Source organism: Cervus elaphus, chromosome 14 (assembly GCF_910594005.1).
Source record: "Cervus elaphus chromosome 14, mCerEla1.1, whole genome shotgun sequence".
Lineage (NCBI taxonomy): Eukaryota > Metazoa > Chordata > Mammalia > Artiodactyla > Cervidae > Cervus > Cervus elaphus.
The window spans coordinates 43,799,394-43,822,586 of record NC_057828.1 but is presented as its reverse complement, the minus strand read 5'-3'; the positions used below and the strand labels follow the sequence as shown (position 1 = coordinate 43,822,586).

Sequence of the window (23,193 nt, the reverse complement as noted above, 5' to 3'; positions counted from 1 at the left end):
TCATCTTAAAGCACATTTAGAGGTCGGCATGCATTGGTATATGGAAAATACCTGTCATAAAGTAGGCATGCCATATAAACTTGCCCATATTTCACAGACTGGATCATAGCTATCTGTGTTCATATCTTACCCACGGGCTACCTCCCTCTCCTCCAGGCAGAGACTTCTCATAATTCTTTCCTGCTTCCAGATGAGCTATTTCAAATCTTAAAAGATGACGCTGTGAAAGTGCCACACTCAATATGCCAGCAAATTTGGATAACTCAGCAGTGACCACAGGACTGGAGAAGGTCAGTTTTCATTCCAATCCCAAAGAACAGCAATGCCAAAGAATGTTCAAATTTTTCAATAGAATGTTCAAATATTACAATATTCAAATTACAATCATCTCACATGCTAGCAAAGTAATGCTCAAAATTCTCCAAGGGCGGCTTCAACAGTATGTGACCTGAGAACTTCCAGATGCCCAAGCTAGATTTAGAAAAGACAGAGGAACCAGAGATCAAATTGCCAACATCCGTTTTATTGTAGAAAAAGCAACAGAATTCCAGAAGAACATCTACTTCTGCTTCATTGACTACTCTAACACCTTTGACTGTGTGGATCACAACAAACTGGAAAATTCTTCAAGAGATGGGAATACCAGACCACATTACCTGCCTCCTGAGAAATCTGTATGCAGGTCAAGAAGCAACAGTTAGAACTGGACATGGAACAACAGACTGGTTCAAAATTGGGAAAGGAGTACGTAAAGGGTATGTATTGTCACCCTGCTTATTTAACTTATATGCAGAGTACATCATGAAAAATGCTGAACTGAATGAAACACAAGCTGGAATCAAGATTGCAGGGAGAAATATCAATAACCTCAGATATGCAGATGATACCACCCTTATGGCCAAAAGCAAAGAGGGACTAAAGAGTCTCTTGATGAAAGTGAAAGAGGAGAGTGAAAAAGCTGGCTTAAAACTCAACATTCAGAAAGCTAAGATCATGGCATCCAGTCCCATCACTTCATGGCACATAGATGGGGAAACAATGGAAACAGTGAGAGACTTTATTTTCTTGGGCTCCAAAATCACTGCAGATGGTGACTGCAGCCATGAAATTAAAAGATGCTTGCTCTTTGGAAGAAAAGCTATGACCAACCTAGACAGCATATTAAAAAGTAGAGACATTACTATGCTGACAAAGGTCCATCTAGTCAAAGCTACGGTTTTCCCAACAATAGTCATGTATGGATGTGAGAGTTGGACCATAAAGAAGGCTGAGCACTGAAGAATTAATGCTTTTGAACTGTAGTGTTGGAGAAAACTCTCGAGAGTCCCTTGACTGCGAGGAGATCAAACCAGTCAATCCTAAAGAAAAGCAACCCTGAAATTCATTGGAAGGACTGATGCTGAAGCTGAAACTCCAATACTTTGGCCACCTGATGCGAAGAACTGACTCACTGGAAAGACCCTGATGCTGGGAAAGATTGAAGGCAGGAGGAGAAGGGGATGACAGAGGATGAGTTGGTTGGATGGCATCACTGACTCGATGGACACGAGTTTCAGCAAGCTCCGGGAGTTGGTGATGGACATGGAAGCCTGAGGCGCTGCAGTCCACGGGGCCGCAAAGAGTCGGACACGACTGAGCAACTGAACTGAAGTACTTATTAGTATAGTGTCTATCGGCACAAAACAGGCAAGATAAGTACATGAAAGAAAGTATGAAAGCATGAGTCACTGGCCGCCACTTACCCTCCCGGGTCGAGAAGCTAAAACTGACGCAACCAAACGAGAAAGAGACCGAGGCCTTGTCCGGACCAATCGAAGCCCGTCCTCTAGGGGCCCGCCCCATTTCGAACCCTAGTACCTGGTCTCGGAATTGACCAATCAGCGTTGAATCCCGCCCCAATGTTGAAACTGCCGCTTCTGCTGCGAAGTAACGCTCCCAGGAGCGTCCCGGCTCCGCCCCACGCCTGGCCAATCAGGGCGCCCGAATCAGGTTCCGCCCCCAGTTGGTGACGCGTTGGGTGGGCCTGGCGGAACTCTGGGCAACGCTGGATGCGGCAGGCCGCTTGATTCCCCTACTTCCCATCGGTGAGTGCGGAAGTGGCGGGCCCCGGGGTTGGAGAGGAGTGGTTCGACCGATTGTTCCACGTGCAGTTCCACGGAGCGTCCGGGTCCCGCGATGGGAAAGAAGAGGGAGGCCGAGTCTCCCATTGCCGGGGGGGACGTCCCGCCCCTGCGTTCCGCTGCACTGCCGCTGCCCCAGTGTGTTTCTCTTTTGAACGTTGCCTTCCCGTCGCCTTGGCGCAGCTTTGGCTTTCCAGAGCGCCGTCAGCGCCGTCAGAGGTTTTCTCTCCTTAACGATATGCGAGAACGGAGGCCCAAAGTCGTTCAGTCAGATGGGGGCGGGAACCGGGATCAGGCTGTCTTCCCCACTTGTTTGCACCTCCCACCGCTGTACTCGCAACTCCACTGTCCTCCCTTCCCTGCGTGGGTGTATGTGAGGGGGCGGGTCTCTCTGCTTTAGCCCTTGCAGCCGGGCCTTGAGGAGGGGGCCCGGATATGTGTGGTCCACAGGTGAGGAGTGTGGGTGGAAGGACTGGGGTCAGGGCAGGGTTTCTGAGAGCAGGGTATCTGACTGGACCCAGTGTTAGAAAAGGATCATGTGTACTGGAGGAGACTGAATTTCTAGTTGGAGGAATCTGGGCTTGGAGCTCAAGAGAGAAGATGAAGCCTCTTCCCCTAAGGGCAGAAATCTCTTCCAGAGGCATCAGTGTGTCCTTGAGCCCAGATCCCTGGGGGGCCAAAGGCTGGAGAATGAGGAGGTGGCTTCCTAGGCCCCCCTCCACACTGTTTGGGGAAAGGTTGTCATAATGGACCCTGGAGCCACATTTGGGTTCAAATCCTGGCTCTGCCACTACAAGCAGTGTGACTTGGGGCTAGTATTTTAATTTCTCTGAACTTCTTCAGTTGTTTAAAAAAACAGAGAAGAAGGGAGGGCAGGAGAGAAGGACGAGTCCCTTCAGAAATTTGATTTGTGTTGAATTTGAAAGTTATAATGTTTTACATTTGTAAAACATTGTCCTAATTGTCCACTACAAATTAAGGTGTTGTTCAGTCGCTCATTCATGTCCAACTCTTTGTGACCCCATGGACTGTAGCACGCCAGGTTTTCCAGTCCTTCACAATCTCCCAAAGTTTGCTCAAACTCATGTCCATAGAGTTGGTAATGCCATCCAACCATCTCATCCTTCTCCTGCCTTCAGTCTTTCCAAGCATCAGGGTCTTTTCCAGTGAGTCGGCTCTTCGCATCAGGTGGCCAAAGTATTGGAGCTTCAGCATCAGTCCTTCCAATGAATATTCAGGGTTGATTTCTACAAATTAAACTAGTTATAATTTCATAGTTGAGGTTGTTAAAGGGGAGAGATTAATCTCTTTCGACATGTCAGGAAACATGCTCTGGCTAGTTTAACAATAATAAGCATTTATTGAGTGCTCATTGTGTGTGCCAGGTATTATACTAAGGTTTTTTTCTAATTAAAAAATATTTTGGCGGGTCTGAGTGTGGCATCTTAGTTCTCTGATCAGGGATCGAACCCATCCGTGCCCCCTTGCATTGGAAGTGTGGAGTCTTAACCACTGGACCACCAGATATAATATGCATTACCTCCTTTAGTCCTTACAACAGTTTTATGAGGTTGATGCCATTATCATCTGTTTGGCAGATGAGGAAACTGAGGCACAGAGAGGTTAATTAACTTGCCCGAGGTTTCCCAGTTAGGGAATATCAGAGTGGGGATTTGACTCTCTGGCTCTGAAGGGCAGCCTCCTCATTGCTGTCATGCTCTCTGTCTTGGCTTCAGGTAGGAGAACCCAGCCCTGAGGGCAGTCTGTGGTCCAGGAGTTGGTGACATCTGTTGTGGAAAGCCCAGGATGGTGGAGATCAGGGACCTAGTTCAGCTGCGGCAGCTCAACCTGGAGCTCCTGAGGCAACTGTGGGTCGGGCAGGATGCCGTGCGGCGGTCCGTGGCCAAGGCAGCCTCAGAGGTAAGCACCTTGGCCAAGTCCCTGGGGTGAGAGAGGGGCTGCCTAACCCTCAGGCCAGAATCAAGGCCTTCCAGGTCCTCTTATGCAGTGCGCCCATTTTACTGATGATGAGAAAACTGAGTGAGGCCCAGCATGGGAAGGTATGGCAGAGGCTGAGCAAGGATGAGGAGCTGGCCTTCATGCCTAACGCAGGCCAGCTGGGTGGATGGCTGCTGACCCAGCCTCTCTGTTCCAGTCAAGCCTGGGCTCAAGCAGCAGCCATGACTCAGAGATGCCATCATCCCAAGAGATGTCCTCAGTTTCCTCGAGAGCCTCCTGCCCACAAGATGCCCACCCTGGTGACCCCTGTGATAGGTACTGGCCTGGCGAGGCCAGCTCTGGGATGAACACTCTCCCACCTGCCAAATGTCTACATCAGGAGTCCCCAGGCCCTCCGAGGCCCCATTCAGCTCCCTTACTGGCCATCTCAGACTCAAGTGACTCAGAGCTTTCAGCAGAGCTGGACAGTCCAGGAACCCAGGAGGCCCAGGCCCTAAGGTCCATCTTGGCTCAACAGGGCAAGTTGTCTAAGGTAATGTGGGAGAGTGGGGCAGCCATTGATGGGGCTTCCTCGAACCTCAATTTCCCCTCTGACAGATGCACTCACAGGCAACCTCCCTTCCAGGGTGAGAGGCTCTTGGGAGGTGCTATGAGTCATGTCCTGCTTGGCCTGAGTGCTTGATAAGTTGTGGCCGTTAGTTTTTCAGAGAGCACTTTGGGAAGAAGGTGACCAGCCCCATTGTGCAGATGGGAAGACCTAGGTTCAGAGGACAGACTTGTTCACAGTCACACGTGGTGGGGGGAGTGGGAGGTCGAACTCTTGTCCTCCAGCCCCCAAGTCCTCAGCTGAGCCCTGGGGCCTACGTCAGGGTGTAAGTTAAGACATAGCCCCTTTCCTCCCGTCAAGGTGGGGCCTCCTTTGGGCTGGGCCTGCTAGCACAACCTTGCCCCTCTTTGCCTCCCTCCTCAGCCAAGAGTGACCAAGAAGGAGTCTCCAGTGCCTGAGAAGAGCTGGCGCCTGAGACCCTACCTGGGCTATGACTGGATTGCAGGTGTGGCCCTCCCTAGGGCCTGGAGATTGGGGGTGGGGGGCCCTAGCTTGCTTGTGCACCTGCCTGAGCCCCCACCAGGTGGGAGAATCTTCAGTACCACGTCTTCTGCCTCGGCCCTTGGCACAGTGAAAAGCACAGAGATGGTGTTCGCCGAGTGTTTGTTGAATGAATGAGAGCTGCCTTATTTTTTTTGGCATTTATTGTGTGCCAGGCCCTGGGAAACTGTATGTATATCATCTCTTTACGTTTTCCCTGACTCCCCCAGCAACCTCAGTTGCCTCCTGGATGAATGGCCTCTGGCCTCTTTCCAACCCCATTGTCATCCATTTTTGACTCAACAGCCAGAATGAATTTTGAAACCTGGGAATCGGATCACGTCATTCAGAATACTTGGCACTTAGTGTGTACGCTAAGTCACTTCAGTTGTCTCTCACTCTTTGCGACCCCATGTAGCCCGCCAGGCTCCTCTGTGCATGGGATTCACCAGGCAAGAATACTGGAATGGGTTGCCATGCCCTCCTCCAGGGGATCTTCCCAACCCAGTGATCAAATCCAGGTCTCTTACGTCTCCTGCATTGGGCAGGTGGATTCTTTACCACTAGCACCACCTAGGAAGCTAGCACTTAGAGTAAAATCCAAAATCCTTATCTAGACTTCTGAGGTATGATCTGGCCCGGTGACATAACCTCTAACCATCTATCTTCTGACTCTTCACTCCAGCCTCGCTGGCCTCCTTGCTGATCCTTGAACCAGCTGTGTGCTCATGGCCACCTGCCTTTGCACTTGCTGTTTGCTTTGCTTTGGCGGTGTTGTGCAGCACACGGGATCTTAGTTCCCCAACCAGGGATTGAACCCATGCCCCCTGCATTGGAAGCATGGAGCCTTAACCACTGGACTGCTATGCAAGTCCCTCTTCCCTTTGCTTTGAATGCACTTCCCCAGATTCACACCTGCTGGTTCCTTTTCATCACTGAGCACTCAGTTCAAATGGCAGGCGCCTTGCACGAGCACAAGGTCGTAGGACCACTGCCTCTGCATCCTTGCCTGTGGCATCAGCTACTGTTGTGTTCTTCATTCATTCCTTCTCAGAAATCATCTTGTTTGCTTGTTTCTTGTCTGGCTCATGAGCTCCGTTGGAGCAAGGGCCTGGCTGTCTTTTCGTTGCTGTGTTCCGTGAACCTAGAATAGGGCCCGGCACACCGTAGGTCCTCAGCCAACACTGGTTGAAGGAGTGAGTGGACAGTCTTCAGAGCTTGGACTGTTGGATCCTCACTTTCATGAAGGAGGAAACTGACGCACGGAGAGGCTGAGTTCCTGCCAAGGCAGGGGCTCTGTGTGGCTGCTGGGCCCCTGTGGAGGTGGGGACATAGTCCCTGTCTGCCAGCTCACCGCCTTGCTTCTTGTCTCTGGGAAAGCGGAGGCGCCTGCCCCGTCCCTGCCCTGTGTCCGTGTGCACCTCTCTCCTCCTTTCTGAGCTCCTGTCTGCAGCCTGTCTGTGCATTTGTGTGCTTGGCCCCATTCCTTCTTGATTCCCAAAGCTCTTGCTTCCTGTAATTCTCTCCTGTCCTCCCTCCACCATGATTCTGCTCTGTCCGCGTATGAACACAGGGAAGTATTAATGAGAACTGATTTCACGGAGCGCTTGTCCTGTGCTGGGCCCTGTCCCAAGAGCTTTCCTACCATTAACTTCTTGACTCTTCACAATCATCTGATCAGGTGGGTAGTGTTACTGTCCCCATTGACAGATGAGAAGGCTGAGGGCCAAGAGACTGAAAAGCTTAGCAAAGTCTCACATCCGGTTGGGGTAAAGCTGGGAGTATTAATGAGAACTGATTAAGACTGTGACTTCCCCTCCTGTTTCTAGTTAACACCCGTGTTCTTTGCTTTTCTTTATCATGAAACTCTAAAGGCCATCTTGATTCTCCATCTCCAGTTTCTCTCCCTGACTTTTTCTTAAGATCAGGCTTTAGTCCCTGACACCACCCCAGGTTAGCTGTGACCACTGCGTTACCAGCTGCCAGCTGAGTTCTCAGTCCACACACTTTTTGGCCCCTGAGTAGCATAGACACAGTGGCCACTCCCTCTTCCCTCCCCGAAGCTCTTTCTTCCCTTGGCTTCCAAACCTGGGCACCCCCCTGGCTCTTCCCCACTTCCCTGGCAGCTACATCCAGTTTCCTCTGCCAGATCTGCTTTCTTGTTCCAACCTCCAAACTCCCTAGGCCCCATCAGTGTTAAGACTCTCCTCGCCCTCTTCTCACCCACTTAACCCATGCTGCTCCTCTGAATTCCAGACTTGTGTATCTGACCTTCTTCTCTGCCTGGTTCACTAGGTGTCCTAAACAAATCTCAGGTCCAAAATCAAGGTCCTGACTTCCACAGCTTTTGGTCCACCCTCCCGCAGTTTTTCCTATGTCTATTGGCGGCAGCTCTGTTCATGGTGCTAATGGCCATAATCTGGAGATCAGCCTTGATTTTTCCTCTCCTTTCCAATACATACATCCTCGTAGCCCTGCCTTCAACATATTTCTAGAATTCACCGTCTTGTCTCCACCAGGATGCCTGCAGTAGTCCCCTAACTGCTATGCCTGCTTCTTCTCACCTTGCTGCAGCAAGAAGAGGAATACTCTAAAAGTACATGGCTAATGTGATCGTATCACTCCTTGTCCCCAAACCCATCAGCGGTTTCCCAGTCACATCTCCTCCACTCTCACCGCTCTGCCCATTTCACCTTCTGAGTGTAACTCCAGTGTACCAGCACACACCTGCCCCAGGGCCTTTGCATTTGCTCTTCTGTCTGCCTGGGATGTCCCTATGGCTCCTTCCCTCCCTCATCAGGTCTCTACTCAGGTGTCACGTCCTCAGGGAAGCTCCCTCTGTCCCCTCTGCCCTCCAAGCTCAGTTTCCTGACTCTCTCTCTCACTTCCTGATAGGTGTCACCTTTCCCCATTGTATCCCAGGTTTCTTTAGCAACTGGTTTGTGGCCACATTAGAATGTAAGCCTCAAAAGGGCGGGGGCTTTGTCTAGGTTGCTGTTCTTTCCCCAGCACGTGAGACAGTGTCTGGCTTGTAGCAGGCGCTCTATAGATACTTTTTGCACAGACGATTGGGTATGCATGTGTCACGTGAGTTGAGGGACCCCTCCAGATCTGTACGTGACTCAGTGGCCTGGGGTGCCAGTGCTGAGCACCCCCTGAGTCTTGGCCTCACAGCAGCTTCTTTGTGCGTTGTCCCCCCAGGGTCCCTGGACAACACCTTTCCTGTCACCAGCAAGCCTGAGGCCTTCTTCTCGAAGCTGCAGAAGTTCCGGGAAGCCAACAAGGAGGAGTGTATTTGCAGTGACCCTGAGTGAGCAGGGGCAGGCACACGGTGGGCAGGGAGGCTCAGGCCGGCTTGCCCTCTCGCCCTGTCCTGCTCACCCTCTCGCCCTCACAGACCCCGGTTCCTAGGCCTGCAGGAAGGTGATGCTGTGGAGGGGGACCACGAATGTGAGTGTAAACACTTGGTTACCCCAGAGCCCAGCCAAGTCCTGGGGGCCTGGGGAGGCAGCTGAGTGTTGAGGACTCAGGGAGGGAGCCTGGTGTCCCGACGGGATGGTGAGCCCTCCCCTGGGGGTGGGCTGAGCTGAGGAGGTGGGGCTGAGCTGAGGCCTGGCCTCATGGGGAGTGGGGCCAGCCCTGTGCACTCACTGCCAGCCTCCCCAGCTGCCTTGTTTCCCACATGCCCCCCACCCCCTTCCTCTCCTCTCTGCATGTGGGTCATCTGAGGTGGGGGGGTTCCGGCTCAGTTACGTGAGCATCTGAGTCTATATTGTGGGTTTGTACGTGCAGCGTACAGTGTTTGTATCCATGTATGTACCTGTGTGTATGAGGCGTGTTCATGTGGACATACATGTGTGTGCACTGTGTGTGTGTGATTACAAGTATAAACACACCGTATATGTCCACAAATGTGACTATATGAAGCAGTGCTCTGTGTTTGCACAGATGACATTTGAATGTATGAAGATGCCAGCACGTGTGCACATGTGTGTCATGCTTGAGTAGAAAGCGGTGCTCGGCGTGGTTCTGTGTGAGCACGTGTATGTGTGCACGCTTCGTGTACACGTGGGCGGGCCTGTGGATGTGGCCACTGGGGCTGTGCAGGGGTTGGTGGGCCTGTTGGAGTCCAGGGGGTCTAGGTTCCCCAGCTGAGGAGGGACTTCTGCTCCTCTCGGGTCTCACAGGCGTGTACTGTTACCGTGTCAACCGGCGCCTGTTTCTGGTACCTGCGGATCCTGGCACCCCCTGCCGCCTGTGCAGGAAGCCACGGGACCAGCGGGGTGCAGGGACCCTGGCGGAGCCAGTGCAGGTCAGGTGAGTGGCCCGAGTGGGCAGGACACCCATGGGAGTCACAGGGGCAGCGGCAGAGGGGAGCAGAGCCTGGGGCCCGCGGTCTCGAGGGGGTGCAGGTTGGGCCATTGCAGCCTGGAGAGACCTGCAGGAGTGCCCGCACTGTCACCGCCCCCAGGGTGAGCCTCCCACTGTCCGTCCTGGATCCCCCACACCAACACCGCATCCACCGGCGGAAGAGCTTCGACGCCTCCGACACGCTGGCGCTGCCCCGGGTGAGGATGGGACTGGGGCTGCCCCCTGTCTGGCCCAGGTCTTCGGATGTGTCCTGAGGCCCAGAGAGGGCCAGGGACTGTCCTAGAGCCACACAGCGAGGCTGGGCTCAAGGACCCTAGTCTGGAGTTCAGACCAGGCCGCTCGCATCGCCTGTGCTGTGCCTGTTTCCTGGGGGAGGCCAGGCCCCCCACCCCCCGCCTGCCATGAGCTGATAGCGCAGATGGGTCTGATTGCTCATGCCCTTGTGTGCTGTGTGCACAGCCTCAGGGGGGTTACCTTGTGGGTCACGCAACAGAGAATGCAGTGGTGGTGGTGTAGTCCGATACTTGCGACCCCATGGGCTGTAGCCTGCCAGGCTCCTCTGTCCATGGGATTCTCCAGGCAAGAATACTGGAGTGGGTTGCCATTTCCTTCTCCAGAGAGTGCAGGTCCTGCTGTTATTCCAGTTTACAGATGAGGAGACTGAGGCAGAGGGGAAGTGCCTTGTCTGTGATCAGCCAGGTGGAACTTGGGGTCTTATACTTCCATGATGCCTCCCCCATAGAGCCAGCCTTTGGGTCTCCTGGGTAGGACAGGGGTCAGTGGGGACCCCACTCATTCCCAGTTGAGGCCGGGGATGCTGGGGTGGAAGCGAGGAGAAGGAGTACTGAGGAAAGTCAGTTTGCTCATCTGTAAAATGGGTCCAGTGTACTGTCCTCAGGCTTATGGGGTGGGCGGGGGCCAGGTCAGTGCGTCAGTACTTGTCGGGCCTGGAACAGAGCCTGGCACACAGGATGTGCCAGGTCCATCAGCATCCATGGCCTTCCCTCCGCCCATCTGTGGTCTGGGTCCACAGGATTAGGAAAGGGAGGCCTGGGGGAACAGTGGTGGATACAGACCTCTGCCCTGGGGGAGCCTCAGTTGTGGGGGACACTGTGATTGTTTGGGGGGGTCCCTTCACCTTCATGGGGGACACAGCCCTGTCCTAGAGGAGACTGCCAGTCCCGGAGGAGAGGTGCAGCTCCTCCCTGGGTTTGTCTGGTTAGTGGGGAGCCGTGCCCCCAGCCAGGCGCCTTAGCCCCTTGCTCTCCACAGCACTGCCTGCTGGGCTGGGACATTATCCCTCCGAAGTCAGAGGAAAGCTCAGCCCCCAAGAGCCTGGACCTCTGGTCCAGTGTCTCCCCTGAGGCCCACCATCAGAAGCTATCAGCCACCGGCTCTCCTTACCTGGTACGTCCAGGGTGCCCTGGGAGGGGCAGACACCTTGGAGCAGAGTGGGGACTGCAGAGTCTCTGAGGGAGGGATTGGGGTTGGGGGAGTCAGAACCTGGAAGCCTCTCTCTGTGGGCTCCCATCTCCCTGGCCCTGACCACCGGCACCTCTCCAGTCTCCATTGCTCCCCGCTGGCTACCCGGCCGTGCCCTCGAAGCTGACCCCAACTCTGAGATCCAGAAGGGGATGAGGCTGGATGTGGGGGGGACCCATTCCAAAGAGGCCCCCTCTGACATCTTTCTCTTCATTCCCTAGGCTGTGCCAACGCGGGTCCCACTCCCCACCCTGATCTGGTCAGAACCCTCCTCCATGCCCCGGCCCCGCTCACCCCGGCCGAAGCCCTGAGGACTGGCCAGTTGGAGGTGAGCGGTGCTCCTGCCATCATTTCAGCTTCTCCCCTCTGGCAGGGGTGCCCACGAGAGGGGAGCCTTGCCCAGTCTTCGCTGGAGTTGGACTCAGGTCCCACCTTCCTTCCTAGGCTGGGCCAGTGGGTGGGCCCCGGCCTGTCTCCTTCCTGGGGACACAGAAGGGGACCCTGGGGTTGGGGTGAGGGGATTCTGTGACACATTTGTAAGTAAAGCTCAGTGCTCCCTGCAGCCCCAGATTCCCACATGTGCCGGGTCTGTCCTGCCGATGCCCTCAGAGCCTTGGAGATGCCCTGGCCTCAGCCTGGCCCTCCTCATTTGGGGAAGGACACCTCTTGACAGCGTGCTCTGGGTGGGGTGGATCCAGCACTGAGTGTGGCTCTTTTGGGGGGTGAGGGTCCCCAAAGCAGGCTGGGGTCAAGGTCAGCATTAAAAGGCCCCCTCAGCAAGGGGCTTGGGGTCTCAGGCCAGCCCCTGTAGATGAGGCTGAAGCTGTGACAGTGGGGAGTGAATAACCCCCACTTGACCCCTCTTGACCCCTGACACCGGGGTCCAGTGATAAAGGGATACTCTTAAAGTTCCTGGGTCCAGTGGCTCCTTGTTTCCATCTCAAGCCCAATCCTAGAAACCAGGGATGATTCAGAACCCCAGCAGGGATCCCTGGGGAAACAAAAGGCCAGGAGGGTTCAAGTCAGAGGCAAGCAGCTCACCTCTGCCCTCCTGAATTAGTAAGCAGCACCTGTCTTTCCCCCATATGTTGAATAATAGGAATTTTCTAATTTGTAGGATAAAAATGGAGTAGCTGGGGAACCTAGGCCCAGGGAAGGCATGTGCTTTTTCTGAGGTTTCTAGCTTTGAGGGGTGGAACTAGGGCTGTGGTCTGTGGCTCCCACCTGGAGCTTGTGAAGCTGAGAAAACCTTTCCCCGTCAGTCACAGCACATGTATTAGGGTAAGTGAGGTTATGCCACAGCAACAAATTAATTCCCAGATTACAGTGGTCTGACATACTTATTTCTTGCTGACTTGCTCACACTACCTGTTTGTCATGGGTCACAGTGGGGCCTCTGTTTTGACATTGCCTTTTGGGGACCCAGACCAGTGGTGGCTCCACTGGTGGCTTCAGCCCAGAAATGACACAGGTCACTTCTGCTTGTGGTACATTGGACAGAACTAGTCACGTGGAGTCGGGACATGAAGGGGCGCATGGTATACTGGGTGAGTGTTACTGTCCTCTACGTCATGACTTCACCAGCTCTATCGCTGCAAGACGGACACACAGACCTTCCAAGCCATTGGCAACAATAACAGGCAATACAAACTCTCGCTTGAGTCTTCCCTCACTCCGTCTGGAGTTCCAACCTCCAGTGCTTCCATAGACAGGCAGGTAAGGTGCCTGGGAGTGGTGGGCACAGGGCTACCTGGCCAGCGCATATCCCTTCCATAGACTTTCAAGTCCAAATGCCTCTGTGATCATGCATATGTGTCTGTGGGCACTTTGAGCAGCAGGTCATGGTTTGCCACTTGATTCCAGTACCTGAAGAAATGAAGTCTCTTCCACATGTAATTTTTTTAAATCAATTTTTTAAAAATTTATTTTCAGTTGTATAAAACGTAACATAACAGGAACTTCCCTGGTGGTCCGTGTGTGTGTGTGCTAAGTCGCTTCAGTTGTGTCTGACTTTGCGACCCCACGGACTGTAGCCCGCCAGGCTCCTCTGTCCATGGGAATTCTCCAGGCAAGAATACTGGAATGGGTTGCCATGCCCTCCTCCAGGGGATCTTCCCGACCTGGGGGTCAAACCCGCATCTCTTATGTCTGTTGCATTGGCAGACAGGTTCTTTACCACTAGTGCCACCTGGGAAGCCCCTCTGGTGGTTTAGTGGATAAGAATCTGCCTGTTAATACCAGGGTCATTGTTCAATCCCTGCTCCTGGAAGATTCAACATGCCTTGGAGCAACTAAAGCCATGTACCACAACTACTGAGCCTATACTCTAGAGCCTGGGAACTGCAACTACTGAAGCTGGCCCACCATAGGGCCCACGCCCTGCAACAAGAGAAGCCACTGCAAGGAGGAGCCTGAGCACCGCAACAAAGAGCAGCCCCCGCTTGCCACAACTAGGGAAAGCTGCCTGCAGCAACAAAAATCTACTGCAGCCAAAAAAACCCAAAACACAAAGTTTACCACATTTATATGTGCAATTCAGTGGCCCTAACGTCCATTTACACTTTTTGCAGCTTTCAGCACCAACCATCCCCAGAATTTTTTTCTTTTTGCAAAACCAGAAAGGAAAAGTAAAAGTGTTAATCGCTCAGTTGTGTCTGACTCTTTGCGACCCCATGGACTGTAGCCCGCCAGGCTCCTCTGTACATGGAATTCTCCAGGCAAGAATACTGGAGTGGGGTGCCATTCCCTTCTCCAGGGGATTTTCCTGACCCAGGGAATGAACCCAGGTCTCCTGCACTGCAGGCAGATTCTCTATCATCTGAGCAGAGCTCCAATTAAACACTCATTCTCCATCCCCGCCTGCCAGCTTCTGGCAGCCATTATTCTTTTGCATCTCTATGAATTGACTAGGTTACCTCATCCAAGTGAAATCATGCAGTATTTGTCTTTTTGTTCCTTTTTTGGCTTCTTTGATGTAGCATAATGTCCTTGAGGTTTATGTTGTAAAGCGTCAGAATTTCCTGCCTTTTTTAAGACTGCAAAGTATTTCGTTGTATGGATGGACCACATCTTGTTTATCCATCCATCTACTGATGTACCTTTGAGTCACTTCCACCTTTTGTTATTATATATAATGCTGTTATGAACATGAGTGTACAAATGTCTCTCTGAATCCCTGCTTTCAATTCTTTAGGGTATAAACCTAGAAGAGGAATTGCTGGATCGTAGGATCATTCTGTGTTTAATCTTTTGAGGACCTGCTATACTGTTTTCAGAGGAGCCACTACACCATTTTCCATTCCCACTGGCAGTGCATAAGGGTTCCAATATCTCCACATCCTCACTAACAGTTATTTTCTGCCTTTTTTTTTTTATATAATAGCCATCCCAGTGGGTGTGACGTATCTTGTTTATTGTAGTTTTGATTGCATTTCCCTGATGATGGTTAGTGATGGTGAGCTTAGAGGCCATTTGTCTATCTTATTTGGAGAAATGCCTATTTAAGTCCTTTGCCCAGTTTTGAGTTGGATTGGTTTTTTTGTTGTTGTTCTTGTTTTCCCACATGTGATTTTAATTCAAGAAAGCCTGTGGGATTTCCATGGTGGGGGAGAATCCGCTTTGGTCGGGGAACTAAGATCCCACATGCCGAGGGCTAACCAAGCCCAGCAACTGCAACTGCTGAGCCCGAAGGGTGCAATGAAAAGATTCTGCATGATGCAATAAAGATCCTGTTTGCCACAACTAAGACCCAATGCAGCCAAATAAATAAGCAAATCATAATTTAAAAAAAAATTAAGCACGCGCTTAGACATATATGCCACCTGGTGAAACCCAGAGTTAGACATTAGAGTGAGGCAAGTAAGGTACTCATCTGGTGCAAAAGTAAGAAAGGGCCAGAAAATTCAGTAATCAAAATAAATCATATTTAAAAAGAATAGAGAGCCTGTGGGAGTCAGCGGTTTTGTTAGAAATACTTTGGCCGGAGGGAGAAGAGAATCTGGAAACCTTCTGTCAAACAAAATGACAACATAGACAGCTGAGATCACCGTCTAAGTTTAGCCAACCCAGAAGAGCAACAGCTTGAATGAGATAGAAATATTTCTCTCCCATAAAAGTCCAGACTGCAGTGCTAGGCTGTTAAGTCATCAGGGCCAGTTGTTTCTCTGGAAGGACCGTTCCTTTGAACATTTAGAAGGTTTCTGGCTTCTGTCTTGCCCACACAGCCGCTCCAGATCAACTCTGAATGAGCAGGCTGGGGAACAGGCTTTTTCAAACCTGAGGGACCCCAAGGATGAAGATCACAGGGAGAGAGGCCCTGCACAGAGCATCACGTCTCCAGCTCTGCCTCACTCACCTGCACCCCAGCACAGTCACTTCTGTCCTCCCAGGAACAGGCAAGCCATTCCTGATTCTTCCAGGCTGTCCCTCCCTCCCTAGGGGATGTCCAGATCCCTTCTTGTCCCCCTTCCTCTACCCCTTCCAGGTGTGCATCTCAGCTGGAGAGTCTCTTCTTTCACGAGGGCCTTCCCTGAACCCCTGGACCCCCAGATGCATCCACCCCATCACACACTGCACTTTCCTGTACTCCTCCATCCCAGCCCTTGTGTGTTTTCCTTTTTTAAATTTTTTTTGGCCATGCTGTGATGTACAGCATTCAGGATTTTAGTTCCCCAACTGGGGATCGAAGTCATGCCCCCTGCCATGGAAGCATGGAGTCCTAACCCTTGGACTGCCAAGGAAGTCCCCTTTATATGTTATTAAATTGCTACCCATGAAGTTCATTGCTTCAGTGTCTCCCTCTCCCCTGCTAGAATTTAAGCAGAGGTGGTATTTTCCTCTTAGTTGGAACTTTTTTTTTTCCTCCTGTTTTCTCAAAGCTAGTGGCTAAACTGTATTTCAGGATCTGGCTTTTCCCTCTAGCCTGGTCTCCCATTTACATCATGAAGGTGACGGGAGAGGAGAAGAGTTGTGTACTCAGTTGTGTCTGATTCTTTGTGATCCCATGGACTGTAGCTGCCAGGATCCTCTGTCCATGGGATTTCCCAGGCAGGGATGCTGGAGTGGGTTTCCATTTCCTTCTCCAGGGGATCTTCCTGACCCAGGAATCAAACCCAGGTGTCCTGGATTGGCAGGCAGATTCTTTACCACTGAACCACATGGAAAGTCCCTAAAGGCAATGGGAAGGATGCTTTCATTTCTCCAAACCAAAGGACTCTTGTGGTTGGACACCTTACATGCTTAATAATAGTGTCATTGTTTGTTGGCATAAATCCCAAAGGAAAAAAGCAAGATCATCTTTTTTGTTGTTTAGTTGCTCAGTCATGTCCAACTCTTTGTGACTCCATGGACTGCAGCACTCCAGGCTTCCCTGTCCTTCACTGTCTCTTGGAGTTTGCTCAGACTAACGTCCATTGAGTTGATGATGCTGTTGTGAAGGTTCTAGGCCCCACATAGGATTTCAAAGTCACACTCCCTGGCGAGTCCCAGTCCCTTCGCTGGATCTCCAGGTTGGGAAGTCTGAAGATCCCTTGTATCTTCCAAAATTGACGTCAGTCATTTAGAAATAGGAACAGGGGAGTCTGGCTGTGTCACAGCAGAGACACAGACTCTCACTGGCCATTGGTTCATTCGTTCTCTCATTAATTCATTCACCACACATACATCGAGCTCCTGTGCTAGGCGCTGTGCCAGGCTCTGAGGACACAGTGGTGAAGCAGACAACAGGGTCACTTCCCGTGGAGCCCCCCTCCCTGTGCTGGGACTGCAGTGAGCCCACACATGGAGGAAGTGCCAGGAAGAATGCTGGAGCAAGATCTGACCTCTGCTTCCCCCTTCTCTGTCTCACATCCCTCCCAGGTGAGGCTCCAGCCCTGCTGAAGCTTTTTTTCTGGCTCTTAAACCTGTTGGCTTCTCCTGGGCCTTCATCCACCCTGTTCTGTTCCCTCTGCTCAGAGCTCTCTCTATCCCCCAAACTCCTCCTCGGGCCTCAACTTCCAGGTCTGCTCCTCAGAGCCCTCCCCTGACCCCACGGGATTGGCCGAGGCACCTGAGTCAGGTCCCACCTCTGCATCCCCATCCTGTCCCGTTACGCTCAACTGTAAAGTTCCTCGAGGGCAGGAGCAGGGCCTGCCTTGATTTCAGCTCCCCCCGAGCTTGGTATGTGGCATGTGACGGGCACGCAGTAAACAGGTGTTTGATGGATGAGTGGATGAGTCCCCAGGTCTTAGGAAGACGGAGGCCATGCAGCACAGGAACGTGGAGAGTGTCCCAGGAATGTGGCTCCAGGGCTGCTCGGTTGCTTCTATAACTGCTCCTGGTTTTCTGTACGCCATGTTGTCCTGTGTCTCAGGCAGACTGTCAGAGGTCTTGCTTAGTACCACCCCCACCCAGCCCTGTAGAGTTTCTGACCTCCTGGATGAGAGGTAGGGAATGACTGGGAACAGCTGTGACATATTCCTCAACCACCAGCAGCTATGGGTCCCAGGCCCTTGGTGAGAAGATTAGGGAGTATGTGGAAACAAATGAGCCCCAGCTGGCTCCCCAAGGGAGCCTTCCAACTTCCCAAAGAACAGAAACATCTCCTGGTTGCCTTGTAGGAGGTGGTTCTCCTTGATGGGGTGAGAGACCAGTTCTGCTTCTCCAGCCTTGTGGAGGTGGACCGTTCATGGCCCAAGAAACATAAAGCACAGGATTTTCCAGGATCATTTCTCCAGGTGCCTTTTGAGCATAGCATCCTGACATTCTGAGGATGTACATTTTATTGCAACCAAAGTTCCTACTTGGCTTGCCCCAGTCTTGTGGGTCAGACCTGGTCCAACCGGGGAGCTGCATTGAAAGACTGACTTGGAGAGGGGCACAGAGCGTGACTTCAAAGAGACTGGGGTTCAGACAGCCCCTCCATCTCCCATTTGGGACATCTGAGTTGGAAAGGAAAAAGTAAAACTGTGTCTATTTGCAGATTTATAGAATATATATGGAAAAGCCTTAAGCCTCCACAAAAAGGCTGTTTGAACTATGAACAAATTCAGTAAAGCTGAAGGATAGAAAATCCTGCTTCCTAACTGTGTGTGAAAAACCTAGACAGCATATTACAAAGCAAAGACATCACTTTGCCAACAAAGGTCCATCTAGTCAATGCCATGGTTTTTCCAGTAGTCATGTGCAGATGTGAGAGTTGGACCATAAAGAAAGCTGAATGCCAAAGAATTGATGCTTTTGAACTGTGGTGTTGGAGAAGGCTCTTGAGAGTCCCTTGGACTGCAAGGAGATCAAACCAGTAAATCCTAAAGGAAATCAGTCCTGAATATTCATTGGAAGGACTGATGCTGAAGCTGAAACTCCAATACTTTTGCCACCTGATGTGAAGAACTGACTCATTGGAATAGACCCTGATGCTGGGAAAGATTGAAGGCAGGAGAAGGGGATGACAGAGGATGAGATGATTGGATGGCATCACCGACTCAACGGACATGGATTTGAGCAAGCTCTGGGAGTTGGTGATGGACAGGGAAGCCTGGCGTGCTGCAGCCCGTGGTGTCACCAAGAGTCAGACATGACTGAGTGACAGAACAATGAGCGTGTGCCTTTGGGCACTTCACCTCACCTCTGGCTCATTTCAGCATGCATACAGGGTGATAGTCCCAGGGAGAGAGAGGGACAGGAGATTAGACAGGCGGAGGGCTGCCCATGGGCTGGCCTGAGAAGAGGGTGATAAGATTCATGATTGTCATCAGCTCTTCCTGTCCCCCACCCCACCCTGTCACGAGACCAACATCATTCTAACGGGAACAGGGGCCTGCCCTCTCTGAATTCACTCAGTCAGGCTCACCCCTTCCCCTGGGAGGTTAGAAGGAATCAGGAATAAAGTATCAAGTTGGTTGATTGAAAGACTGGCTCTTCCCTCTGCTTCTTCCTTCTGGGCTCAGAGCACGTGCAGCGAATGTGCCGGTGGTCAGCTCTCCAGGTTGAGGGTTTTGCCCACAGGGAGGCGGAGGGCTTAAATCAGCTGTGGGGCTGTGGCGACCAGCGCCCTGCCCGTGGCTGACGCCCCAGGGTGTGACGTTGGTGGGCTGTGACTGTGCAGGAAGTCAAGAGGGGAAGCCCAGGCCCCGAGGGATCATGTTGTGGCTGGTGGGGGTGGCATGAGGTTGGTCCCAGTGATGAATATAGGTGCCTGCCAGTGGCTTAGGTGGTCTTTGGGGACATCCCCCTGTCGTGGCACCAGGCTGAGCCCTTACCACAAGTGTGTTCTCCCTCAGGTCCTCATTGTCTGTGGCCAGAGGCCATGAGGCTTCTCCCTCCCTCCCTAGAAACACCCCCTCACACAGCCCCTGAAACTCAAGAGATCCCCAGGCCCTACTGTGTGGTAGAACGCTGGAAGGACCCAGCACTCAAGCTGACAAGACTGTTCTGGAAGCCGTGACATCTCAGCAGGAGGGAAGGGGAAGCAGAGAGCTTTGAGAATTTTCCAGGTCCCAGATCTGGTGCAGGGCAGGGGGATCCTTCCTGCACCAGAAGGATCAGAAGACCCCAGCCCAGAGGAAGACCCAGCTGCCCATCCTTCCCACTCCCAACAAACTTGGATAAACTTCCCTGGCTCCTCTCGCCAAAGTCTACCTGCAGCGCGGAGGCGCACCCTCCTAGGTCTGTGTGGGGTCAGTGCCAGCTGCATGGACAGAGGACTGGACCTTAAGCCGAGGCCTGCAGTTCCGGGCAAGCCAGTGAGCCTCTCTGAGCCTCGTCCGTACAATGGAAGTTGGAGGATTTCCCTGGTGGCTCAGTGGTAAAGAATTTGCCGGCTGATGCAGGAGACACGGATTCGATTCCTGGTCCAGGAAGATCCCACATGCCTCAGAGCCACTAAGCCCTTGCGCCGCAACCACTGAACCTGTGCTCTAGAGCCCATAAGCAGCAATAACAGGCCTGGGCGCCCTAGAGCCTGTGTTCCGCAACAAGAGATGCCACTGCAATGGGAAGCCCATGCACCGCCGCAAAGAGCAGCCCCTACTTGCTGCAACTGGAGAGATGCCCTCGCAGCAACAAAGTCCCAGCACAGCCAAAAATAAATAAATAAAATTTAAAAATATATATATGGTTGTAATGCTACCTACATACAGGGGTGTGTAGAGGAGTAAATGAGACAGTGGGGTAATGAAATGCTCAGCACAGTAACTGGCACTTAGTAAGTGCTTCATAAATATGAGAGTATTATATGAAAACAAGGGCTCATTGTATATTGCAAAATAGGAGTCCTGTTTTTGGGGCAGTCTGCTTCACCTGGCCTGAAACACAGAATTGAGAGAGGGTGAGAGGGGAAATTCTAGGGACTTCCTCCAGTGAATGACTGATGATGATCTCTGCCCGAGTGTCCCTGCTGGCATGGACTCCTGTGGGCCTGCAGGTCTGGGAGGGTTGGGTGGGTGGTGGGTGAGAATGCTTCTGCAGAAGACTCACAGGCCTAGAAACCATTAAGGCTTCCAGGAATCCTTGGGTTCAAAGTCTGGGGGCGTGGGATGGTATGGGACACAGCCTGGAAGATAGTGGCTGTGGGTGTGGGGTTTACACAAGCCTCCATCTGCCTCCTCCTTCAGGGATTATTGCGCAAACTTGACTTGTCCATGGCCTCCCTGCCTGGCTGTGGGCTCTCCTTGACCTTCATCACCCCTGGAAACCAGCTTTCAGGGAGCCAGCTTGTCGGCCTGAACCTTCCTGTGCCTCTCAGTGAGGCCCTGCTGGGCTCATTGGATCTTCTCGCCTTGCTGGGCGGGGGGCCTGTTGAAGGGCAGGGGTATTCCATCTGCAAGCCCAGGAGAAAGGCCTGATAAGGACCCAGCCTGGCTGACACACCTCAGACTTCCAGCCCCCTGGACTGTGAGACAGTATGTTTCTGTTGTTTAGGCTGCGCAGTTTGTAAGCCTTTGTCATGACGGTCCAAGGAGACTAAGATACCCTTTGTGCCAGGAAACTCCTTGCCGGGCTTGGGGAGGTGGAAAGGAGCTGGGGGAACCTGTCCAGCCCCCACCTGTGAGCCCTGCATCCCAGAGCTGTTCTGGCTTGGGCTTCATTTTTTTAAAATAAATTTTATTTATTTATTTTTGGCTGTGCTGGGTCTTCATGGCTGCATGGGTTTTCTCTAGCTGCAGAGAGTGGGGGCTACTCTTCCTTGCGGTGTGCTGACTTACTGCGGTGGCTGCTCTTGTTGCTGAGCACAGGCTCTAGGGCCAGAGGGCTTCAGTAGTTGTGGCTCCTGGGCTCTAGAGCTTAGGCTCAGTAGTCATGGCACACGGGCTTAGTTGGCCCAACACATATGGAATCTTCTTGAACCAGGGATCAAACCTGTGTCCTCTACATTGGCAGATGGATTCTTATCCACTGTACCACCAGGGAAGTCTGTGTTCAGTCGCTCAGTCATGTCCCACTCTTTGCAACCCTGACCTCATTGTTCTGCCTGGAAATTTGGGTCACCTTTCCAGACAAAAGGGCCTCTCTTGGGTGATGTGTGGTGGAGAGGAGGAAAGATGGGCACTTGGGGAGTGAGTAAGCAGAGAGCCCTGGAGACAAGGCTCCCCACCTACCTCTGCCTCAGTCACCACCAAACTGAGACCCAGCCTGGCCCACTCTTAGTTTCCAGTTATTCCAGCCCCTGATACATCTGCAGATTTTATAATCCTGAGAGTCACCTGTCTGTGGAGCTTATTAAATGCAGGAGCTCATTGCTATGATAAAAGCTGGAATCAAGATTGTCAGGAGAAATATCAGTAACCTCAGATATGCAGATGACACCACCCTTATGGCAGAAAGTGAAGAACTAAAGAGCCTCTTGATGAAAGTGAAAGAGGAGAGTGAAAAAGTTGGCTTAAAACTCAACATTCAAAAAATGAAGATTATGGCATCTGGTCCCATCACTTCATGGCAAATAGATGGGGAAACAATGGAAACAGTGGCAGACTTTATTTTCTTAGGCTCCAAAATCACTGTAGATGGTGACTGTAGCCATGAAATTAAAAGACGCTTGCTCCTTGGAAGAAAAGCTTTGACCAACCTAGACAGCATATTAAAAAGCAGAGACATCACTTTGCCAACAAAGGTCTATCTGGTCAAAGCTATGGTTTTTCCAGTAGTAATGTATGGATGTGAGAGTTGGACCATAAAGAAAGCTGAGCACTGAAGAACTGATGCTTTTGAATTGTGGTGTTGGAGAAGACTCTTGAGAGTCCCTTGGACTGCAAGGAGATCAAACCAGTAAATCCTAAAGGAAATCAGTCCTGAATATTCATTGGAAAGACTGATGCTGAAGCTGAAGCTCCAATACTTTTGCCACCTGATGCGAAGAACTGACTCATTGGAAAAGACCCTGATGCTGGGAAAGATCGAGGGCAGAAGGAGAAGAGGGAGACAGAGGATGAGATAGTTGGATGGCATCATTGACTTGATGGACATGAGTTTGAGCAAGCTTTGGGAGTTGGTGATGGACAGGGAGGCCTGCAGTCCATGGGGTAGCAAAGAGTTGAACATGACTGAGCAACTGAACTGAAATGATTGCCATGATATTAAAAGGAAGATTTCTGTAGCATTTGCTATGTGCCAGGTGCTATTCTAAGAGCTCTGCATCTCTTAACCCTTTGAGTTCTTACCACCTTATGAGGTAAGGTTATTATTCCCATTTATGGGTGGAGAGTTGAGGAACAGAGAGGATAAGTGACATTCCTAAGGCCACACAGCTAGCACATGACCCAGTCGAGATTTGAACTCAGACCATCATGAACTCCAGAGTCCATGCATCTAACCGGTACCACGCCTCCCACAGGGACAAACACCCTGTGTGTCTTGCCTTCAGGGGGCTGGCTTTGGGATGGACTCTAGGTTTCCTTGAGAGGCAGCTCAGTAGGGAGCGGTGTCTGAGCTTGGGTTCTGAGTGTGGTCCCCAGGCCAGGGAACATGGGCAGGTGACCTCCTTGCCCTGAGCTTCACTTTCTTCCCTGGGTGATGGGGGCGTCTCTGCTGGGGCCTCTGTGCAGTTGGAGAGGGTCCCTAATGCTCTGCTGACTGCACGCCCCTCACACGCCTTTACTCACCCAGCCTTGAGCACACACTCTCACGCCTGCCCCCACTCTGTGTCCACACACCTCACACATCCATGTAAATACACATCATCTTTTTTTTGATCGTATGATA

General features: G+C 51.9%; 1 protein-coding gene across 10 annotated transcripts; it reads left to right on the top strand.

Moving 5' to 3' along the window:
• The first annotated feature begins 1,957 nt into the window (after positions 1 to 1,957).
• Positions 1,958 to 20,091, top strand: LOC122707875 (migration and invasion inhibitory protein). 10 transcript variants are annotated; one of them, XR_006344943.1, is made up of 12 exons: positions 2,097 to 2,258; positions 3,857 to 4,040; positions 4,276 to 4,611; positions 5,050 to 5,131; positions 8,368 to 8,476; positions 8,564 to 8,616; positions 9,354 to 9,483; positions 9,638 to 9,734; positions 10,810 to 10,944; positions 11,241 to 11,347; positions 15,243 to 16,875; positions 17,616 to 18,215. XR_006344943.1 is itself a non-coding variant. In XM_043923830.1 (11 exons), exons 2-10 carry the CDS (start codon positions 3,927 to 3,929, stop codon positions 11,328 to 11,330), a joined length of 1,146 nt encoding a protein of 381 aa, XP_043779765.1. In that variant the 5' UTR covers positions 2,097 to 2,258; positions 3,857 to 3,926; the 3' UTR covers positions 11,331 to 11,347; positions 19,278 to 20,091. The 10 variants fall into 10 exon arrangements, 9 of the variants coding, with proteins under 9 accessions (XP_043779758.1, XP_043779765.1, XP_043779760.1 ...); XM_043923830.1 differs by lacking the exons at positions 15,243 to 16,875; positions 17,616 to 18,215 and adding an exon at positions 19,278 to 20,091; XM_043923825.1 differs by lacking the exon at positions 15,243 to 16,875.
• Positions 20,092 to 23,193: the final 3,102 nt, after the last annotated feature.

Bases quoted from the DNA above. Each gene is read 5' to 3' on its own strand.
- LOC122707875 (XM_043923830.1), top strand. From the start codon at position 3,927: ATGGTGGAGATCAGGGACCTAGTTCAGCTGCGGCAGCTCAACCTGGAG. The intron at 8,477-8,563 runs GTGAGCAGGGGC...TCGCCCTCACAG, and splicing joins TGTATTTGCAGTGACCCTGA to ACCCCGGTTCCTAGGCCTGC. The intron at 9,735-10,809 runs GTGAGGATGGGA...TGCTCTCCACAG, and splicing joins ACACGCTGGCGCTGCCCCGG to CACTGCCTGCTGGGCTGGGA.